At 38.6% G+C, this 20,985-nt stretch overlaps 1 protein-coding gene across 5 annotated transcripts in view; it reads right to left on the bottom strand.

Annotated features, from left to right (window-relative positions):
* LOC112141573 (sodium channel protein type 4 subunit alpha) overlaps positions 1-20,985 on the bottom strand; it is a 261,117-nt gene that overhangs the window by 6,726 nt on the left and 233,406 nt on the right. For all 5 annotated transcript variants that reach the window (XM_036217311.1, XM_036217310.1, XM_024264726.2 and 2 more), the window contains 5 exons: positions 16,511-16,786; positions 7,055-7,108; positions 6,659-6,796; positions 5,791-5,895; positions 3,278-3,548 (listed from right to left, as the gene is read on the bottom strand). In XM_036217311.1, the coding sequence (XP_036073204.1) occupies positions 3,278-3,548; positions 5,791-5,895; positions 6,659-6,796; positions 7,055-7,108; positions 16,511-16,786 (844 nt within the window). The remainder of the gene's footprint in view (positions 1-3,277; positions 3,549-5,790; positions 5,896-6,658; positions 6,797-7,054; positions 7,109-16,510; positions 16,787-20,985) is intronic.

The raw sequence follows: 20,985 nt of genomic DNA, 5'->3' as shown, positions 1-20,985 counted from the left end.
TCCGTCCACTTATCCATCCATCCATCCATCCATCCATCCATCCATCCGTCCATCCACTTATCCATCCATCCATCCATCCATCCATCCATCCATCCATCCATCCGTCCATCCACTTATCCATCCATCCATCCAACCCTTCTCTCTTCTCTGTGGTTTGGGTAACATAATATCAGTAAGAATTTTCTTTAGCACCTCTCTTAACACCGAGATGTTCTAGACTAGTGGGCTGGCATTATCTCTTTGGAGAGTTACGGGTCCTTGTTAAACCCAGTTTAATATAACAATCCCCTAGTTTCATTCTTATCAGATAAGCAAACTGAGCTGGTGTCTTCCAATAGAGAGGAGAAGCAGATCTACTCCTGGCTTCACTCTGACGGGTGATCATCTTTGCCATTCTCAGAGGAAATCTCTTTTCTGTGTTTCTACTAAAGTGCAGCTCATGGGAATCAATGGGTGAAGGTATATACAGTCTGATCTTTGTTTTTAAAGTCAGCTTCCTAATTTGGATAGGGAACCCTTGTCCGTGGATTAGACGGTGTAGATTCTTATTCGGGTGCTTTACATCATGTTTCATGGATCTATTTGTCTGTGAGTGGATGATCAGAATGGAGCAGAGCAGGGAGCTTGAGGCATGCTTTTTTCGTCTGCTCCTGATTCACTAAAATGTGATAAAGAAATACTCAGATACGCACTTTTAATCAAAATTTTCTTCACACATGTCTTCAAGTTAAAATAACCAAAACACCATTTTCATCAGCGTGGATCTTTAAGGAGGCCTTTCTGTACCCTGGGGACTGAGAAATGGTTTTAACAAGCAGGCACGTTTTCACTTGTTAAGACTGTGACCTAATGAGACACACAATGATGAAGAGCGAGCACTTAGCGGTCTTACTGCATAATCAGCTGATCTGCTGCTCACTTAGCTGAAGGTCATTGGGTACAGAGACTAGAGTTGGACCTCTGACTGGTCAGCTTCAGCCTCTCAGGTCGAAAAACTGTCGTCAGTCAGGATGTCTCACATTTGACTCACATTTCCAATGAACTCCTGCTGCTCTGCAGAAACTATGTCCTAAAAAAAATATTTTTTTTTATTTGGCTAGAAACTGTATAATCATAATAAAAAGACCACTGGGAACACTTAGAACAGTTGAAAAGATAATTAAAGTGGGACTTTAAAACAACAGAAATCAGTAATAACGACCAAACTAAAACCTTAACTGGACAGATCTGAATATTTCAAAAATATCAGTCTTTATTAGAGTAATTTGACCTGGATCTTTATCTTGTTACTTGATTGCTCCATGGGTAAATAATTGTGGGGGTGAACCCCCGACAAGGAGCACGTCAATCCCTGCATTTCATCCATCTTGTCCTTGTTAAGCAGGAGTGATAAATGCAGGGAGAAGCAGGTCTCCCCAGACTCACTCCTCCTTCCCCCACTTGTCTTTCTGTGAGGCAGCTGATGGAAAGGATGAGTGGTGGGGAGTCGAGAGGGAACCACCATCCTGTTGTACATCAACCCCCCTCCCTCCAGCCTGACATCTCTATCACACACACAGCTGATGTAACAGGTCAATCATGTTTGATTTGTCTCCAGGGGACAGCCTCTGGTACCTCTGATTGCTGCTGTTACCTTCACCTCCCTCAGGCATCCTCCATCCCGCACACACACAGATCATCCACACACACCAAGTGGTGAGGATAACCCGAGGAGCGACGCGGCCAAAAGATGACTCCCAGCAGCTGCATTACATGTTTTGCTGGGTCACCTTTTATTTGTGGGTAACCAAACACAGTAAACCTGAAGGCCACACTTTGTTGACAGATTGATGTTTGTTACTGCTATAGTAGTCAACATAAACACAACCGTTTCTTCACACTCTTTATAGTTTTGCTTTAATCCAATTCCTTTCCCAACATCTCACTATAACATCACAGAACGAGAGTGTCAAGTAATGGTGAATACTTGTGTAGCACTTTCTACCATCTATGAGGCTAAAAATGCTTTACAGTCACAGTTCCATTCATACACTGATGGTGACTCCACTGTCAAACACTGGTGCCAACCCAGAGCAACCCGAAGCTAAACAGGGTTCACTGTCTTTTATACACATACAATATATATATAAATATAAAAAATATATATGTAAATGTGTGTGTGTGTATATAGTGAAATTTTCCCATTTATGTGCTTAAATAAACAGATTCATGGAAAGAGGATTTTTAAGTGAATTACACAACTATTTTAAATTAAATTGATACATTTAGATGAACATTTCTGATTACAGCATAAAAAAGTTTCACTGTCAGTTTTCTTCAACAGCTTGTTGAATCAGATCTGTGCTTTCTTAAAATTCGCGCAGCGCTGACAACCAAAAACGTTGTGTGTACATTGTGTTTTAGGTACTTTATGACTGACTGACCTCAGACCAGTCACGGTTGGGAGAGTGGCACTGAATGTTCTCATTCTGAAGATGAGGAGTAATAAAACTCCACATGTTGCACTCAGCTTTTTTTTTGTCTTAATCTTTTTGAAACAAGGATATGCTATTAACAGCAGGTATCCTGAGGTGCTAAAGCGGTGGGGATCCTTACCGACCGCTCATGCTTTCTAATGGTGTCGAACCAATGAATGAACGGCGGCGGCGACATAGAACACTCCGTGCAGAGAAGCTTCTACTACTGGACAACAACTGAATATGCTCAGATCCCTCGGTCAGGACCACAGACTCGGCAACAGGCGCTGTGCAGGACAGCGGGTCAGTGTCCCCGTCAACAAACGCTCCTGCAGGTCGGAGTGACCCTTCGCGGGGACCCGGTGCGTAAAAGCTCTCCGATGGAAGGCACTGCAGACCGCTCACTGTTAAACACGCATGTGACATATGGATCAGAGGACGTTCCATTTGTCCGGCTCCATGTCAATCAAGTTACGTACTCATAGTGAGGATGGTGATTCACTGATGGCAAATTTTTTTTAAATATTTTTTGTTTACTGATTTTTGATGGGCTGCGATTCACCTACGCACCTGCCGCGATTGACCGATCAATCGGGATTGACGTAATGGGGACCCCTGCTTTAACACATGGCGGGAACCAAACCTAAAATAGTCTGATCAGTGGTCGACCGCTCTATCTCTCCACTACAGATGCCTCTATGTACTTTTATCACTCTTGTGATAATTACAACAAAAAAACAAATAGCATTTTTTTCAAACAAATTTGAATCACAAGGCAACACCTTAAAAAGTAAAAATAAGGAAGAAGAAGAAGAACTCACCAACGATGGACAGGATGACGACAACAAAGTCAAAGATGTTCCATCCGACTGTGAAGAAGTAGCATCTCAGCCCCATGATTTTAATGAGGCACTCAGAGGTGAAGATGACAATGAAGGCCAGGTTGACGTTGTAGAGGATCTTCTCCATCCGAGGAGACTGCTCGTCCGTTTCTACCATCATGGTGATCATGTTCAGGAGGATCAGCACCATGATGATGATGTCGAACGCCTGTTTTCCAACCAAGTCGAAGAAGAATCCCTGCAGCGTGTTCTGAAACAAGACGTCCCAATGAAGAAGCTGCTTCTGCGTACAGTTCTTTTTACATTTTTTAATGGCCTTGAACAGTTTTTGCACAAATACTTTTGATCAAATCTTAGAAAATAAGCTGCATGTTTCCTCTTTCATGTTAAGCCTTAGTCACATGCACTCGTACAAGGATGGAGCCCATGAAGATCTTTAGAGAAGTACAGACGTGTCTTACACTTACTTTGAGGCTCATGTGAAGAACTCAAGGAAATGCACCATTGTTGTGCGTCTGTGTATTGTGGACTATTTGTAAGGCAGTACTGGCTCCTTATTGACCGCGTGTGAATGTTGCATGTACAGGTGTGTAGGAGGTGCGTACAGTCCATAGGATCCCTGTGAGATGTCCACACTAACAACACTCTGATTGTCCAATTTTGCCTTTTGGACATGTCAAGCGGCACGCCAGGAGTGCACAATTATTGGTTGAAAGAACTAATGGGCTTCTCGAGCAGTAAGCAGGATTTAGGGGTAATAAAATGTAAAAATCTGTTTGACACGCTTGTCTCTCACTAATTTTACCCTACCTTTACTCTTCCGTGGTGCGTAAGTGTCTGCTATGACCAACTGCCTGCAGCACGCCTATAGCGAACAATGTCCATGAACATTTTCACTCTACAGGCTTACCGAGCGGTCTACGATCGTAAAATAATATGTGGGTCACCAGCCCGATTTCCCCCTGCAGACGGAGTATAAGGGTAGTTGTGACAGAGGCTTAAGACGCAAAAATCACAAGTCCATTGTTATGAACAACTCTTAACACTTGTGCTATCTTTGGCATGTTACATTAAAAGTGGGGTAATTTGGACCCCACAAGACGTGCACTGAACTGTTTTATTTTCAAGGATTTTTTATAGGGCCGATTCAATTAAAAAAATTAACTAACTAATCGCAAATCTGGAAAAAAATGATCTAGATTAATCGGCATTGATTTTTTTTTAAGTTACAATATTTGCCAGCCACCTTTTATCTGCAAATGATCATAACATGAAATCAGACAAAAAATTGTACATTTAGAACATTTTTTTGAATCTCAGTTTTTGTCTAGTTTTTAATTTTCTGTATTTGCAATTTGAAAGATTATTTGGTGTCATTTTAAGCTGCACAATCTCTCCTATGTAACACTCCCTTTATTTTGTCATTTTTTCCATGTTATATTCACACACTAGACATAAAATCATGCAAAAACAGAAAATTCCCTCTGGAAAAATGGGACTCAATTTGCTGGGAAAACCCCCAAAATGTTTAAAAACAACATAAAATGAGAGTTTTAGGTGTCATTTTATCAAAACAACAAGAATAAAATTTGTCAATAAAAGAATCAACATGTTTTTAAATGAGAATACAAAAAAAAAAAAAAATCCAGGCTAAAGTCACATCAGGCAACCTAAAAAATAAGAATTTCTCACTGCTGTCTATTTAACATTTTTCCTGGAATTCTGTTTTTTTTTTAGCTTTTTCTTTTTTTCTCATACATTTTCCATATTGTGTTTGTGAAAATATAAAAATTTTTTGGGGGGGAGAAGTTTGATCCAGCTGGATTTCAGGTTGGCTCGGCAGGACTCTACTCAGGTGGGGGCGTGTCTGTCCATTCTGAACTGTTCACCTGTGGGCGGAACTTAGATGGTGAACTGCAAAGTTTCTGCAATTTTTAGAAAATTGTGGAAAATCCTTGTTAGTCCCCATCCCAAAATAGAATAAAAGTCGTTTTCTTCTTTGGATTTCTCAAAGCAGACAGCTCCGTTTGGCTCCGCCCCCCATAGCAGGTGCACTGCTGTTGCTGCATTACAGCCGTTAGATTGTTCACCTTATTTTTATTCGTTATGATTTCACCTTATTTATTAAAATAAAACATCGCTTTAGTCCAAAAACTACAAATAAATGCCATATTATCTCTTTGGTTTAATAAAATCTCAATCACATAATGTAAAAAAAAAGTTTGTTTATTTTAAATGGAGTTTTATTACGCTGATCTCACAGCTGCACGGCAGGATGCCTAAAGTCGTATTAACAAATTAATTATGTTCTATTACTGCATCATCTTTCACAGCACCAATTCTTTATCTTCACTGGCGTCTGTGACAGACATAAAATCCTGTCCACCTTTATCATGGGGGGATCACACATCAGTAGAAGGGTGGGGTCATCTGGACCCCATAAGAGAGCAAAGTGAATGCAGTTTGTTCATGTTTGCGTTGTGTGTTGGTACCAGAGGCCTGGGGATGGGTTTCTGAGGTTTCTTGGAGCCCAGCTTCTTCATGGCATTGTAGTATTTCTTTTGCTCCTCTGTCATGAAGATGTCCTGTCCTCCTAAGTAAACACACCCAAAACCTACCATTATTTTCACAGGAAAACAGATCCCAGACACCACGCTCAAATACAGAACCGCCCACTCCTGGTACTCGAGGTCGACCATCCTGCTTGTTTCCCAGAAATCTGGCCTAGTTACTGCTGATCACCTGAATCGGGTCAGTCAATCTAAACCTGAATTCATCTTATTCATGTAATCAGAGAAGACTAGAACAGACAACAAGATGTGGGTAAGAAGAAGGTTTTAGAAAAACACAATCTAATCTACTTTTAAATGTCTGGCTTTCTTTGTTCTAACAATTTTTAGGAATGCCATGCATTCATGACGTCATATCCTGCCATGATGACACAACCTTTGATAGCAGTCATTTCTCTAGGGTCATTAAACCGCACTTTCCACGTATCTTCAGAACTAGTCTGTGTGGCATCCTTTGGAGGATTTCCTCCACTCTCTAGAATGCTGATTTGTTCATAAAGGTTTTTGTGGCTCTGTGAAGGTTCATCACAACATCTTAGAATGCTTGAGGTCTAGACGTTGTCTACAGTGTGGTTTATAATTCTGTTGATGACTAGTTTAAGACAGTCTGTAGATGTTATGCATATATATACAAATATACACTTTACATATATATATATATATACAGTTTATGGTATAGATACATGTATATATGCAAGTATGCTATATATATGTCTCATGTATATATAAACATATACTCTCATGATAGAGACTTGACAATACTAGAGACTTGACAATATTAGAGACTTATCTTTCGTTTCTGCTGGTTGAAATTGTCGATGATGACACCAATGAAGAGGTTGAGGGTGAAGAAGGAGCCAAAGATAATGAAGATGACAAAGTACAGGTACATGTACAGATTGATCTCCTTGACAGGCTGCTCCTCCACCTGCAGAGAAGAGTCATGAGTTTCAAAACAAAACCAAGTATAATCAGTTTCATCCTTTACTTCATTTAGTTTGTAACTGAGCTTCAACAAAGCTAAGTATTCAGTCAAATTTTAGAGTACACATACTGTACATGAAAGTTTAATCATTAGTAATTTCATATTTAGTCAGGATTTTAATTGTCAGTTTGACTATTTTATGTAAAGTATTTCTAGGGTTCTTTTCACTTAGTGTCTTTGAACTTTCAAATGTAAACTCACAGCTCTGGAGTCCACAGCCGCATACATGATATCCATCCAACCTTTGAACGTCGCCTTGAAAACAAAGAAAAAGTGGTTGAATTGTGATGAACAAAGTCTTGATCATCAGAGGTCTTCTTTAAATGTGAGCAACAGTTACGACATCACTAAAAAAGAGAGGTTGGATAATCCATCATGAGAAAGTGAAGCATGGCGTAACACCTCAATACATGTCAGTGCTTCACTTATGAGATGAGAAACATTTGGTTGAGAAATTGCTTAACAAACAAGAGAAATACAAAAGTCAACACTACACTTTGCATTTGTAAAGTTCCTGTTTGTTTTTGACTGTTTTATGACCTGCAGACTTCTATAGGCAATGGTCTCTGATTACTGTGCTGTCCTGGTCCCTGCTGGTCAAAGATATATAATTCTTTCAACTTCAACTCATCAGAATTTGTATTCTATGTTGTGTAACAAATCTCCCTTATGAATGAAGAGGGAAAGATCAAGAAGAGTGAAGAGAGTCTGAGCACAAACACAATTATTCCAGTGTGTTGAGGAAAACCAAAAATGGCTTCCTGAGTTGAAGAATCTATTCATCCATCTGTCCATCCATCCATCAATCTATTCATCCATCCATCCATTCCTGTTGTCCATCCATCCGTCCGTCTGTTCATCAATCTATTTATCCATCTGTTCATCCATCCACCCATGCCTGCCATCCATTTATTCATCCATTCATCCATCCATCCATCCGTCGGTCTGTCCGTCCATCAATCCGTCCATTCCTTACATCCATCTATTCATCTATCCATCCATCCGTCGGTCCGTCCATCAATCTATGTATCCATCTGTCCATCCATCCATTTATCCATCCATGTCATCCTTCCATCCATCAGTCCGTCTGTTCATCCATCCATCCATCCATCTATCCATCCGTCAATCTATTCGTCCATCAATCTATTCACCCATCTGTCCATCCATCCATTCCTGTCATCCATCCATTTATCCATCCATGTCATCCATCCATCCATCCATGTCATCCTTCCATCCATCAGTCCGTCTGTTCATCCATCCATCCATCCATCTATCCATCCGTCAATCTATTCATCCATCAATCTATTCACCCATCTGTCCATCCATCCATTCCTGTCATCCATCCATTTATCCATCCATGTCATCCATCCATCCATCCATCCATCCATCCATCCATCCATCTATTCATCCATCCATCCATCCATCCATCAATCTATTCATCCATCAATCTATTCACCCATCTGTCCATCCATCCATCCATGTCATCCATCCATCCATCAATCTATTCATCCATCTGTCTATCCATCCATCTACATTGGATTTTCAAAAATCTTGAGTGTTATCAAACATTGTTCTTAGCTGAGAAATTCTGCTGCTGGTCCAGCTCACATTGGACTGAGAAAATGATTGAACTCGTCTGATTTGGCCTTTTCCTTTTCTGCTCCTGACATTTTTATCCGCTATACCTGAGACCTGAGTTTCATATTTTTATTAGTCAACTGGGTTTTTTCTGTGTCGCCACGGAAACGGCTTGAGTGCAAAACTGAACAAAAGGACCCCGAGGGAAACCTCCTGTTTCATCAGAAATGTACAATAAAAGACTGGCAGCTACTGTTTTTCTCAATGAGATGCCCTTTTATGGGCTTCCTTCGTCTGTTTGTCAGGGGTGTCAATGGAGTCGGGGAAAAGAGGAAGCAGGTGGAGAAGAAAAAAAAACAGTTCTGAGTGGGCGCTTGCTAAAATCAGGTGTCGCCATGGGTTACCACCTGCCATTACAGCGTGTGTCTGATGTGAGTGATTTGAGTGGGGGGGACACTGTAAAACATAACAAGCTGTAAAGCTTTACCATCCACCATCCATGTAGAGATTACATTGAGGACAAATTAAATCTCAAATTTAACCAGAAAATCATCAGGACTGTACAAGCAGTGTCACTCTTTAGTTACATCTCACTTGTAGAGGATGGAGACTTGTCGGGTTGGTTCTACTCTGGCATGAATGATAAACAGTTTTAAAGTTTTTGCAGATCTGAGACCAAAGTTGAAGGTCATAAATCCAAATAAATTTCCTCACAACAAGTCTGTCTGCATTTTGTTAAAGTCTAATTCAACATCTTGTTTAGAGCACATTTCACCTGGAGGATCAGTTTTTCACATCATCTACGATCCACAGCTGCCTGCTTAAACTGTGGCTCTGACCATGTCGTATAAGACAGTTGAATTAACTCTTCATTTTTTGATTATTTCATTGTTTTGTTTTATACTTAGTATTAAAATTGCATTTGAATGAGGGTGCTGCTTTTCTCCTGGTATTAAATGATTGAGTGGTCCCCTTTAAAACAGCCTCAGTGGGCATGGTACACCAACTGATGTGTTTGCAACCACTGAAAGACTCCAACACTGGCCTCCAAATGAGCTTCATCCATCCTGTGGACATCTGTGGCTAGGGTCCAAGTGTTTCCAGATTACTCAAGATATTCTCTCTGCGAAGTGTCTAATGGTGAACACAGGATCCTCCCAGCCTACATGCCTGTACCTACTCACGATGTCATTCTACGCAGAGCAGAGTCTCAGTCCTGAACTTCTCTTTCCGAGAGACACAGAAACATAAGTTGACCAGTAAACTGAGAACTTTGTCCTTTGATTAAACTGCAGGACAGATTTGACACCAATTCCCGTCCTGTTTGACTCCTGAACCAAACGAGACAGATTTTAACTCACACTTGCAAGGGTTGGTCATAGAGGTGTCCAGCAATTAGAGCCCAACAGAGGAAACTGGAAGCACCACAGTGCATCACAACCCTTTAAGAACTCCTCAGTAAATGCAGAGTGCTACAGTCAGAAGAAAACCCAGACTGTGGTCAGACCTGCTTCTTTAAACCCGGACTCATCAAAAAGCTGAGCCAAAGGATGCTAAATAGATCAGTGCGATTAACCTCTTGGGTCATCTGAAGTCCGAAGAGCTGAGAACAATCTCCTTGAAGTTACGATTACTTCTGCTTTATTAGTTTTTTAAAAAGGGTTTTTCTCTGAACAGCAGAAGTTTTTCTGTTAAATCATTAAGCTTCAGGAAGCCCAACTATGAGCTTGTCTCTCCATCATTTCTTGCAGTGTGGAGCTATTTCCAGATGCTAATGGAAAGGTTGCCCCCGCCAACTGTTGCTGCCCGACGAGGAAAATGCTGCGATGTGCTGAGTAACTGGTTGCTAAGGCAACCACATCTCGACAGCTCTTAAGTTTTCTTCTGTTGAGGGTCAAGTAGCAGCAGATCTATGCTTTCTTTCTCTGCGTAGTTTTTCTCCTGCTCTTCTGAACAGGTCTCTGTCATTCCTCCCTCATTCTCTCTTTCATCTTCTTGCTTTTATTCCTTTTTCTGCATGCCTCTTTTCAGCTTCATGCACCTCTCCATCTTGAGCCACTCACAAACCCATACCCCTGCTTGTTATTCTTCCCCTTTTCCTTCTCTTCCTCTTTTTTTTAATTCAGTTTGTTGTTCAATCCCTTCTTCCAAGTCGACCACGCACTCCCCTCTCCCCTTTCTTGTCCCTCCAACTCTCCATTTCCCTCCCTCCTGGCTGGAGTCACTCTAAAAATAAAAGTCTCTCAGACACTGATTGATTGGAAGCTCTCAGGACGCCCCTGGTGGGCAACAGCAAGTGAGGAAGACTACGACGAGGAAGAGAGGTAGAAGAAGTAGAATGGAGAAACTCCTTTAAGTTAGGTGATTAAAGGCGAAGAAGAAAGGAGAAGCTCACAACATGTGTTAGTGTTTTTAAAGAATGTGAAAAATTAGTAGTGGAACATTAAATCAGAAAAAATAATACAGCTAAACAATTTAGAATAACAGTGCTGCTAATTGCACATTTCCAGGAAACTGCAGAATGTTACTTGATTTTATTAAACTATTTCAATCCTGCAAGAACAGGAAAAACAAGTGACTGTTGGTTCAAAAAAAATCCAGAAAGTACAACAAAGTATTAGGGCACCCATAAAAATAAATAAAATCATAAAATCGTGGAGAAAAAGTCCCAATTTAACAAGAATAAACTTGTAGAATTAAGAGTAAAAGAGCCAACATTTTGCAATAATAAGCTATAATTTCATTGTCATAAAAGTTGAGAATTTAAAAAGTTAATATCATAACATCATGGTTCAAGGACATTGGAAAGAATTCAAAGGAAACTCGGTTTCTTTAGAAGAAGATTCTTGATCCGCAAGGAGTGGATTTGGAGATGACAAGCAGTTTACACCATAGGCAGTTTAGTTACAGAGGCCCAAATGCATTGTGGGACATAGATTCCAGAAAAATCTAGGATGCATTGAAAAAACATGGCTTTTTTGAAAATGAGTTAAAGTCTCTATAGTTTCTGAAATTTGCTCTCCACATTTCACCAGCCCATGGGGGAGCGGTGAGCTGCAGACACAGCCGCGCTCATGAACCATTTGGTGTCTTAACCTCCCAATCCAACCTCTTGGAACTGGGTCCCATTTTGAAGTCTTTGGGGTGACTCAGCCAGGATTTAAACTCGTGACTTTCAAATAAATTTAAAACTTTTATTCTCATGAAATTACAATTTTTTAAACATAAATTTAAACATTTTGCACATAAAATTACGACTTTTTTCTTGCAATGTTATGATTTTATTCTTGACTATTTTCTCATAATTTTCTAACTTCCTTCTTGTAAATTTACTGTTTTTTTCACAACTTTAGAGTTTTTATCATAAAATTAAAACTTTTTTTCTCATAATTTCATAATTTTATTCTTGTAAAATTACTAGCTCTTTCTCATAAATTTACAACTTAATTCTTATGAAATTACTATCTTATTATCATAAATTTGTAAAGTTTTTCCTCATAAAATTATGGCTGTTTTGATCATTTTCTGGTTTTAATCCCAGAAAAATGCAAGATTTTTCTTATTAATGTACAACTTTACTCTCAGAAAATTAAGATTTTTTTCCTCATAATTTTGTAACTTTATGTTTGTAAAAACAATTTTTGATTTTTATGGTGGCTCCAAAATATTGTGGTCAGAACCAAACTTTCATACGAACATTTTGTTGAAAATTTCTGTAGCAAAGCAAAGACCAGCAAACAGATGCTGCAGTGAAAGTGGATACAGACTGCAAAGCGATGAGTGTGGGATCAAAGCACAAGTGAAGATTATCCTAAAAGATGCAGCATCACAAGAAGATTTCATGAGCTGCATCAAAAAGAAGGAAGCACAAATGTGACAGCGTTCCAACAACACACTGACTGTTTCTGCTGCTGGAAATGAGGAGAAATCACAGGGTAAGATCCAAAATAAGAGTAATAATTTCATAGAAATAAAACATCACATCACTTCTACAGCACTATTCCATTACTGAGGATGTCTTGTGGACACATGAAGCAAGAAACATCTAACCAAGCATAATTCATTCACACTATAGTGATTGTCCTGCCCCTCTCTGTACGTTTTTCAGCGCGTAAAAATTCAATCACACTTTCAGCGACTTTAGTAATCTTGGTATCAAAATGTTCAGCTTGTTAAGGACATTGCTGCATGTATTTCTGATATTCATGAACTTTATCTTCTTCACCTTTCAGCTTATCCGTTTCAGGGTCACCACAGCGTAACAGCACCCACTGTTTCTCATCAGTGATTTGGCAGAGTTTTTACACCTGATGCCCTTCCTGACACAACCCTGTACTTGAGGGGCACAGGGACCCAGTTAGGCAGCAGCGTCAAGGGTCTTGCCTAGGGACCCAATCTGGGTGGGGGTCAGTGGACAACCCTGGGAATTTAACCCAGGGCTCCTGCGAGTAAACCCTATACTTAGCCCACTGAGCCACCCAGCCGCTCATTAATGAACTTTATAGTTTTTTAAAAATATGCGCCATAGGAAATGAATGAGAGCGTCTTCACATTTCAACATTTTAGGTAGATTAGTAACAAAACTTTAAATATATTCATGTGCTATGTTTTCATCTTTTATAGTAATTCTTACAAAAAATTGGAGTTTAGCTAATATTTTGCAACATGCTAATGTTTTTGGCCAATTTGTTATCTACTGAGGTTTTTATAAGCTAATTTAGAGTTTAGCTTCTATTTTAGCAACATGCTAACATTTTTGACTAATTTAGTTTACTGAGGAACATTAAGGCTATTTTAGAGTTTAGTTGGTATTTAAGCAATGTGCAAGCTTTTGGCTAATTTGAGATCTACTGAGGTTTTTTTATGCTAATTTGGAGTTTAGCTAATATTTAGGCGACGTGCTAATGTTTTTGGCTATTTTTTTTTCTACTGAGGTTTTTCTTTTTTTTTTTAAAGCTAATTTAGAGTTTAGCTACTATTTTAGCAACAGGCTAATGTTTTGACTAATTTAGTTTACTGAGGAACTTTACGCTATTTTGGAGTTTAACTGATATTTAAGCAACACACTAAATATTTTTGCAAAATTGGCATGTATGAGATTTTTTTTAGCAATTTTACAAGGAATTTTTTTAGAAAATTAGGTCAACTTCAGCACTCTTTCATAGTTCTTTAATGAAATTTCCAGTCTTATAGCAAATTTATTATTTTGCAAATCCCTTCAGAAATTAAAGTAAATTGCATCACCATAAAAAAGCTTCAGCATCTTCAGTGGCTACTTTCAGCAAAAGGCATTCACACCAGTATTATCACAGGTAATGTAACTTTTCTAGTTTATAAATGTGATAATCAGATACTTTCAAATATTCCAGGATTTCTATAATCCAGGTCAATCTAGATCCGTCTAATAAAACTAATTGTCTTTGAAACAGGTTTCCATAAATCACACAGAAGAGCAAAAAAAAAAAAACACTCTGTAAATATTTCTTCAGATTGACAAAAGTTATCTTTTTATCCAGAAATATGCTTTTATTCAGGTTTTCCCAGCATTCAAGTAGACTAATAATGTTTAGCAACTGGATTTGATCAAGTCTTTAATCTGAGAATCAAACAGCAAAAAGAAACACCTCTTGTTTTAAATAAATAGAAGAAACTCGGAATAAAAAGGCAGACATGTGGGAGAGTTGGGAGTGAGTGGCATAAAGAACAGGTGTGGGAGGAAAATTAAAGTGAAGACGGAACAAAAAGGCAACACCGGGAGAGGTGGAGGAAGTCAATCCTCCTCCGGCGTGTGGAGGAGCTCTGCTTTAATTTGCTCTGAAGTCTCCGAGCAGCTGTGCATGTTTCACTCTTTGTTTCCCTGAAAGCGGCAGCAATGACAGCTTCACACAGCGTTCCTTATTCGGCACGCTTCCCGTCTGGCCTCTGCAGGACGGGCTCTGAATGCTCTCCCGCCATAGAAAGCCTCAGCCCCCGCTGCAGCCCAGCGCTGCGGGCGCCGGTCTGTGTCTTACAGCAACTTCAACTGACCTTTGCTAAAGGTCATGTAATAAATCATGATTCAGTGTGCAGAAGAAATCCATGATTCCCTCTGTTTGCCGTGAAACTCCCGACATTCTCACGCTGGTGGTTTGTAATCTGAAGTCGTTTTCCAACAGAAAGATTGGTGCCGGAGACGTTCAGGAGGATTAGGTTTTCAACTGTAGGTATTTCATTAAATAAAACAGCATCTTGTTGAGGGAGGAGCTTAAACAGGAGACAGAAACTACAAACATTTTGGGTAATCTGATATAGCATTTTGTGAGGATGCTGCCCTTTAGTTTAGTTGTTTTCTTTGTACCTAGTTTTCTGTTTTCAGGTTTGTGTTTGTCTCCCAGCTTTAAGTTGTTGATCATCCACACCTGTCTGTATCTCGTTCATGGTCCTCAGTGGGTTTAAGTATCTGGTTTCTGGTCTTCATGGTCAGATCATCTGCTTTGTCACCAGTTTGTCCCCTACATTGTGGTTTTGTGGTGTTCAAAATTATTTATCAAATCTTTGATCTTCTGCCTAGGGCTGAGTATCGATCATAGCTTCCAGAAATGATTCGATTCAGATTTTTTTTCCTTTTTTCTTCGATTCTTCAATTCAATTTAGTTCTGAATTTACACATTTATACACACTTGTTTAGAAATACATTAATAATCTACTATATGTTCTGAATATATTTGTATTAATCTGATCCAGTTCACATCCTGTAAATGTATCAGTGAAATAATGAGATTGTTAATATCATCCAGTGTTACATGGATTCTCTAAAGGAGAAGTTCTAACTAAAATGTTCAGATCATTAACATTGGAAACATTGTTCTGCTTCTCCTGGAGGACGTTTCAGTTTGGACACTAGGTGGTGATCACACTATAGAAGTACACCTTATTCTAGAAGAAAAAGAAAGTATGAGGAAAAAATGATGTAGACCACAAATGGTTACTTTAAAAATATTTCTTTAAAAGAGTTTGTAAAATTCATGCCTGAGTTTATAAAGATGTTCATTTAATCAGCAATGTATGTTTAGGTCGACCGAGTGTTAGCGTTTTAACTGATTCGTTGATTTTATTAACTCAGCCCTAATTCTGCCTCAAGCCTGGACTTCAACAAATTCACTTTGTAAACGACTTTTCAGTGTGAGGAATAATCATTTATCAGCACCCCAGCCTGGTCACCTGGCAAAGGACTGTTGTGGACAAAACTTAAGTTATAAATCTACTATCAGCTCTCACAGGTAATCTGCTTCTCTAAACGTGAACCTCCTGGTCAGAGCAAAGGTGTCAAAGGTGTTACATAAGAAAATCCACAAAGACTGAACTCTCACGAGGCGAGAAGCATCTGGATGGAAAGGGAGATGCTCTCAAAGGAAGTCAGTGGAGGTGTGGACAGCCGCGCACTCCGGCTCATCCAAACCCTTCAGTCAGCGTCTCTCAACAGTAGGAATGGAATCCAGTCAAGCCACGTCCAAATGATTCACAGTTTTCTAAATTTTTCCCAACACAATGAATTAAAGGTATTTTAGGGACAGGTATGTTTTGTTTTTGCCCCTTACATCAAACTGTCTGTTTTACTACTTACAGAAATCATTAAATACAAATAAACAATTATACATAATATTGAAATGGTCACAAATCCTTCATACTCGGTTCATGTTGTGCTCCGTGTGACGGACCGCTCCACACCCGCGCCCACTCACTGCAACCCCCCCCCCAGCCGCGTAGCGCACAGTGAATGTTCAACCAGGTTCAACATTTTTATGCATATCGAATCGATCTGCAACGATGAACATGATGGCAATCGTTTTTTTTACTGAAGAATCAATACATCCTAACTCAACAGTAATATTAAAAAAATATTAAAATTATTTTCTATTTTTTCTGTTCAGGTTTAGAAATATTTTCTAAAGTGTTCTGAATGTTGAAATATTATTATGAAAAATCACAAAAAGGTTGTAAAACATTTTTTTGTATATTTTATGTTTCCCTGATTCTATGATATTCTAGAATTGTTTTTCTGTTCCCTTCATCAGAAAGTATTAAAAAAGTGAGACTCACCACTTGGAGCAGAGCCAGGTACCCGGCGCCGACGTTGTCAAAGTTAACCTTCACTTTGGTCCAGTAGTACTGAGACGTGTCGTTTTTGGCCTCGCACTCGGACTTGTTGTTGATCTCTCGGACGTCGTGGATGTAGCCGGAGCGGCTGACGCAGCGGCCGAACTTCCCGGCAAACAGGTTGACGCCCATGATGCTGAAGATGAGCCAGAAGATGAGGCAGACCAGGAGCACGTTCATGATGGAGGGAATGGCTCCGATCAGGGCGTTCACCACCACCTGCACAGGAGCCAGCAGCCACACGGGGGCGTTATGTAGAGCAGAGCAACCTGGGACCTCCACAGTCTGCTGCTGGACCAACAATCAGAGGAAACTACCTGTGTCCTCAGTGCACCGCACACATGGTTGTAATTACTATAACTGTATCAGCCAGTGGACATCTATATGCTGTAACCCCCCAATCTTAAATTCTTTAACTTATATATATATGTCCACCATGAAAAAATGCTCCAAGAGCATGTTAAAAACATGACTTTATTGGATTTGGTCTTTAAGCTCCTGAATTCCTTTATTCAGGCTGTGAATGTGGAGAATAGAGTTTGAGTAATGGTACTTGTGAAAATAAAAGTCTTTGTACCATCTTCAGCTAAAGATCATCTCCAAACTAACTATGAGGTAGAGATGTAAATAACTCAGCATTCATTTACCAGCCAAGGTCACGAATCATGAAGTGGTCGGTGAGGAGCATCACCTTCAGGACCTCCTGTGAGGCCGGTGGCCACAGCAGTGGCTGTAACTGTAAACAGCTACAGAAAAAGGCTAATAGAAGCAGCTTGATGTTAAAAAAAGAAATCCAATCGTGTTTGAAAGGTTTGAAAGGTCAACCTGAAGGAGAGCCAACCAAAGCAGAAGCCCTCGGGTGAAGAGTTTGCAGAAGTTCAAAGACAGTTAACAAATATTCTTTCTCCATGTTGGATGGTCATTTTCACAAACCCTTCCTCCTATGATGTTTTAGAACAGCCATCTGGCTCTTTGGTTACAGTAAAATGTGTTAAAACATTTTAAAAAGTAAAGGAAATAGTAAAGTTAAAAAAAAGTAAATTAGCTTAAACTTTATTAAATTCATTGACAAACAGTTAAGGATGGATAGAACTGTTCAGCGAGGATCATAACATCCGTAGCTGTAATTCTTTATCAATCCTTTGTGGTCATACTGACACTTCATTTATCGCAGAAAATCAATTTAGTCTCAGTAAACAAACCCAGAATTAAAGCTATGTTAAATTATTATCCAGGGAAGATTGTCTATTTTTGAACAAATCGAAGGATTTAAAGTGTTCTTCATGGTTTTAATATGTGGTAGTGGTCACTTCATGAGCTCTGATTTAGTTTTTGATGGTTTTATTTATGAATTTGTTTTTTAAATCATTGATAACTTTACACTTCCTACTTTATTTGCTGCATTGACATGATCCTACGGCACACGTGTCAAAGTCAAGGCCCGGGGGCCGGATCCGGCCATCCGGGTAATTCTATCCATCCCTTCAGATCAGTTTTTTTGTTGTTATTAATGACCCGATGTTATCTTTCCATCATCTCTAACTTGGATAATTTTGACAAAATATATTTTTATAGAGAGTAAAATATTGGAAGTTATTTAAGGTTTAAGTTGATTTATTCTGGAATAATATTCCTGCCTTTTTATTATTCATAATTATGTAAAGAATTTTAAAAATTGTTATTCTGCTAAATTTTGGAATATTTTGGCATCTACTAAGATTTTTTTACGCTATTTTGGACTTTAGCTAATATTTCAGGAACATGCTAACTCTTTAGGCTAATTTAGGTTTTTTTTTTAATTTTTTAGGCTTTTTTGAAGTTTAACTATTTTTTCAGCTACATGTTAGCCAAAACAGCTAGCATTAGCTAAAATTAGCATTTAGCTAATATTTTAGCTAGCTATCAGCTTCAGCGTTTCCAGCTATCAATTTCAACATCTTCAGTGTCCAAATTCATCTTACAGCATTCACACTAGCTTTATCACAGGTAATGCTATATATCTAGTTCATAATTATGTTTAAAAGTTACAGTTCTAAAGTTTTAAAAATTTAGTTTTAGAGAGTTCAATAAATGTTTATCTTGTTCAGCCCGCGACCTAAGGTGTGTTTTGGATTTTGGCCTCTTGTGTGATTGAGTTTGACACCTCTGTCCTATGGTGTAGGAAGTCTTTTATTTTGAAAGGAAGTCATGCAAAGCTCTATTAAAAGTTATAAACTACTTCATTTTTTAAAAAAATAGCTAGTTTCTCTACATGTTTATGTTTTATTTATGCAAAAAAAAACAATAGTTTACATAAATATATCATGTCAGTAGCAAAAACATAAATATAAATCAGAATCTTATGTTTCTAGCAGGTGAGTTTTGTCTCTTACTAGGTTTTGGTTGGTGAGAAATCAATCCAAATGGCTGTTTAAGTGCTGAAGGTTGCAGACCCCTGTTTGAAGAAAATGAACCTGTGCACTAATTTCATAACTTTAATGTACTATTTAATAATAAACATGGAAAACTCCCACAAACAGTGATGCTTCACTCAAGCTACATTCAAACATTTACTTTCTTGATTTTGTTGTCCAGCTGCAGACTGATGGTGAGAAATTATAAGCTTCACAGTTTAAAATGTCAGATTTCATTTTTTTCCACCCACAATGCATCTGTTTCACCTAAAAGCAGAGCGAGTTGCGTGCCTCAGAGAGCATTAGCGGACAAACACAGCAGCTAATTGTATTAGCCAGGAAAGGAAAGATGAGCATGCAACATGCAGATCATGAACTTCCTGTCAGCAGCTCCATTTATAAAGATTATTCACTTCATTTCTGCTGCTCTGCTGAAACGTGGCTCTGATGACTTCAGATCATCTGGAAACAAACTGCAGCTTCAGACTCAAGACTGTTTTCATCTTCCCACCGCAGAGCGGGATGTTTTCTCGCAGTAATACTGGTGGCAGCGGCACAAACATGCCAAAGGGGCGAGGAAACGGGGCTGCAGCTCATCTCCAAACGCTTCAAAACAGTCTAAATACTGATGCATGACAGGTGAGGAGGAAGGAGTCAAAGGAGGAGAGTGAGAAGACACGTGAGGAAGAAAAACACCCAGAGAAGAGTGAGGTTTCATCTGAACACATCTGAGCACCACAGAAATGGATCTACAACATCCAGGGAGGGGCTGCTCTAGAGGATTTCTTATAAACATAACGGACTCTGATCTACAGTCTTTGTTTATTAAGGCCAAAATGTCAAAAACAATAAAATGTCCCCAAATAAACAAGTATTCAAGAAATGAGGTGAAAAATATCAACTTTTAATACAAAATCTGCATTAATATGAAGGGTCTAATCTTAACCCTTTAACACTGGAGCTCCAGTGTTTATGTTCTTTGATTTACTTTAATTTTATATTTGCTAACATGATAATTCCAGTAGATTGTGAAGGAGAAAAGCGGCTCATTGAGCTGCTTTTCTCCTTCACAATCTACTGGAATTATCATGTTAACAGTTGAAAAGTTACAGTATGGTAAAGATTTTGTGTTTAAGAGTCACCCCTCAGCTGTTAAAGGGTTAAATCGTAATGAGGAGAACACTTGTAACCACTGCAGGACCATTTGTATTATTAAAAACACTTTTATAAGAGCTTAAACTATGAAGGGAAAACCAAAAAAAAACTTTTGGTGGTTTAAAAGCTAAGATGATGTTGAACCTTGTTCTCACTTCACTCATTTAAGCTCATTTTATGTGAGTGGATATGAGGAAAATACAGATTCCACAAAAACACATATTTTAAAATAGGAATATTTAACTTTTCGGATTATTTTCTCTTTTCTCTGTGTGAATGATGCTGACTCAACATTCACACTACAGTGATTCTCCTTTATGTATGTTTTACGCTACATAAAAACTCAATCACACTTCCAGTGATTTCTACACTTTCAGCTCGTCAGGACATTACTGCTTGTATATCTGGTATTCATAAAGTTTATAGTTTTTGAAAAATTGAGCAGAATATGCCCCATAGGAAATGAATGACAGTCTTCAGATTTCAACATTTTAAGTCAATTAGCAACAAGCCTTCGAATATATTTATGAGATATGATTTCATATTTTATAGTAATAATAAAAATTGAGTTTACCTAATATTTTAACAACATGCTAACATTTCAAGCTAATTTGTTTTCTATTGGGGCTTTTATGCTAATTTAGAGTTTAGCTTTTATTTTAGCAACAGGCTAACATTTTTGATTATTTAATTTACTGAGGAATTTTAGGCTTTTTTTTTACTTTAGCTAGTAAATAAGTAAAATGCTAGCTTTTTTGGCTAATTGGCTATCTACTGAGGTTTTTTTCAGCTAATTTAGAGTTTAGCTTCGATTTTAGCAACAGGCTAACGTGGAGTTTAGTTTTTACTTAAGCAATGTTCTAGCTTTTT

Source organism: Oryzias melastigma, linkage group LG20 (assembly GCF_002922805.2).
Source record: "Oryzias melastigma strain HK-1 linkage group LG20, ASM292280v2, whole genome shotgun sequence".
In the NCBI taxonomy this organism is placed as follows: Eukaryota; Metazoa; Chordata; class Actinopteri; order Beloniformes; family Adrianichthyidae; genus Oryzias; species Oryzias melastigma.
The sequence above is the reverse complement of the archived record's forward strand: the minus strand, read 5'-3'. Positions and strand labels throughout refer to the sequence as shown.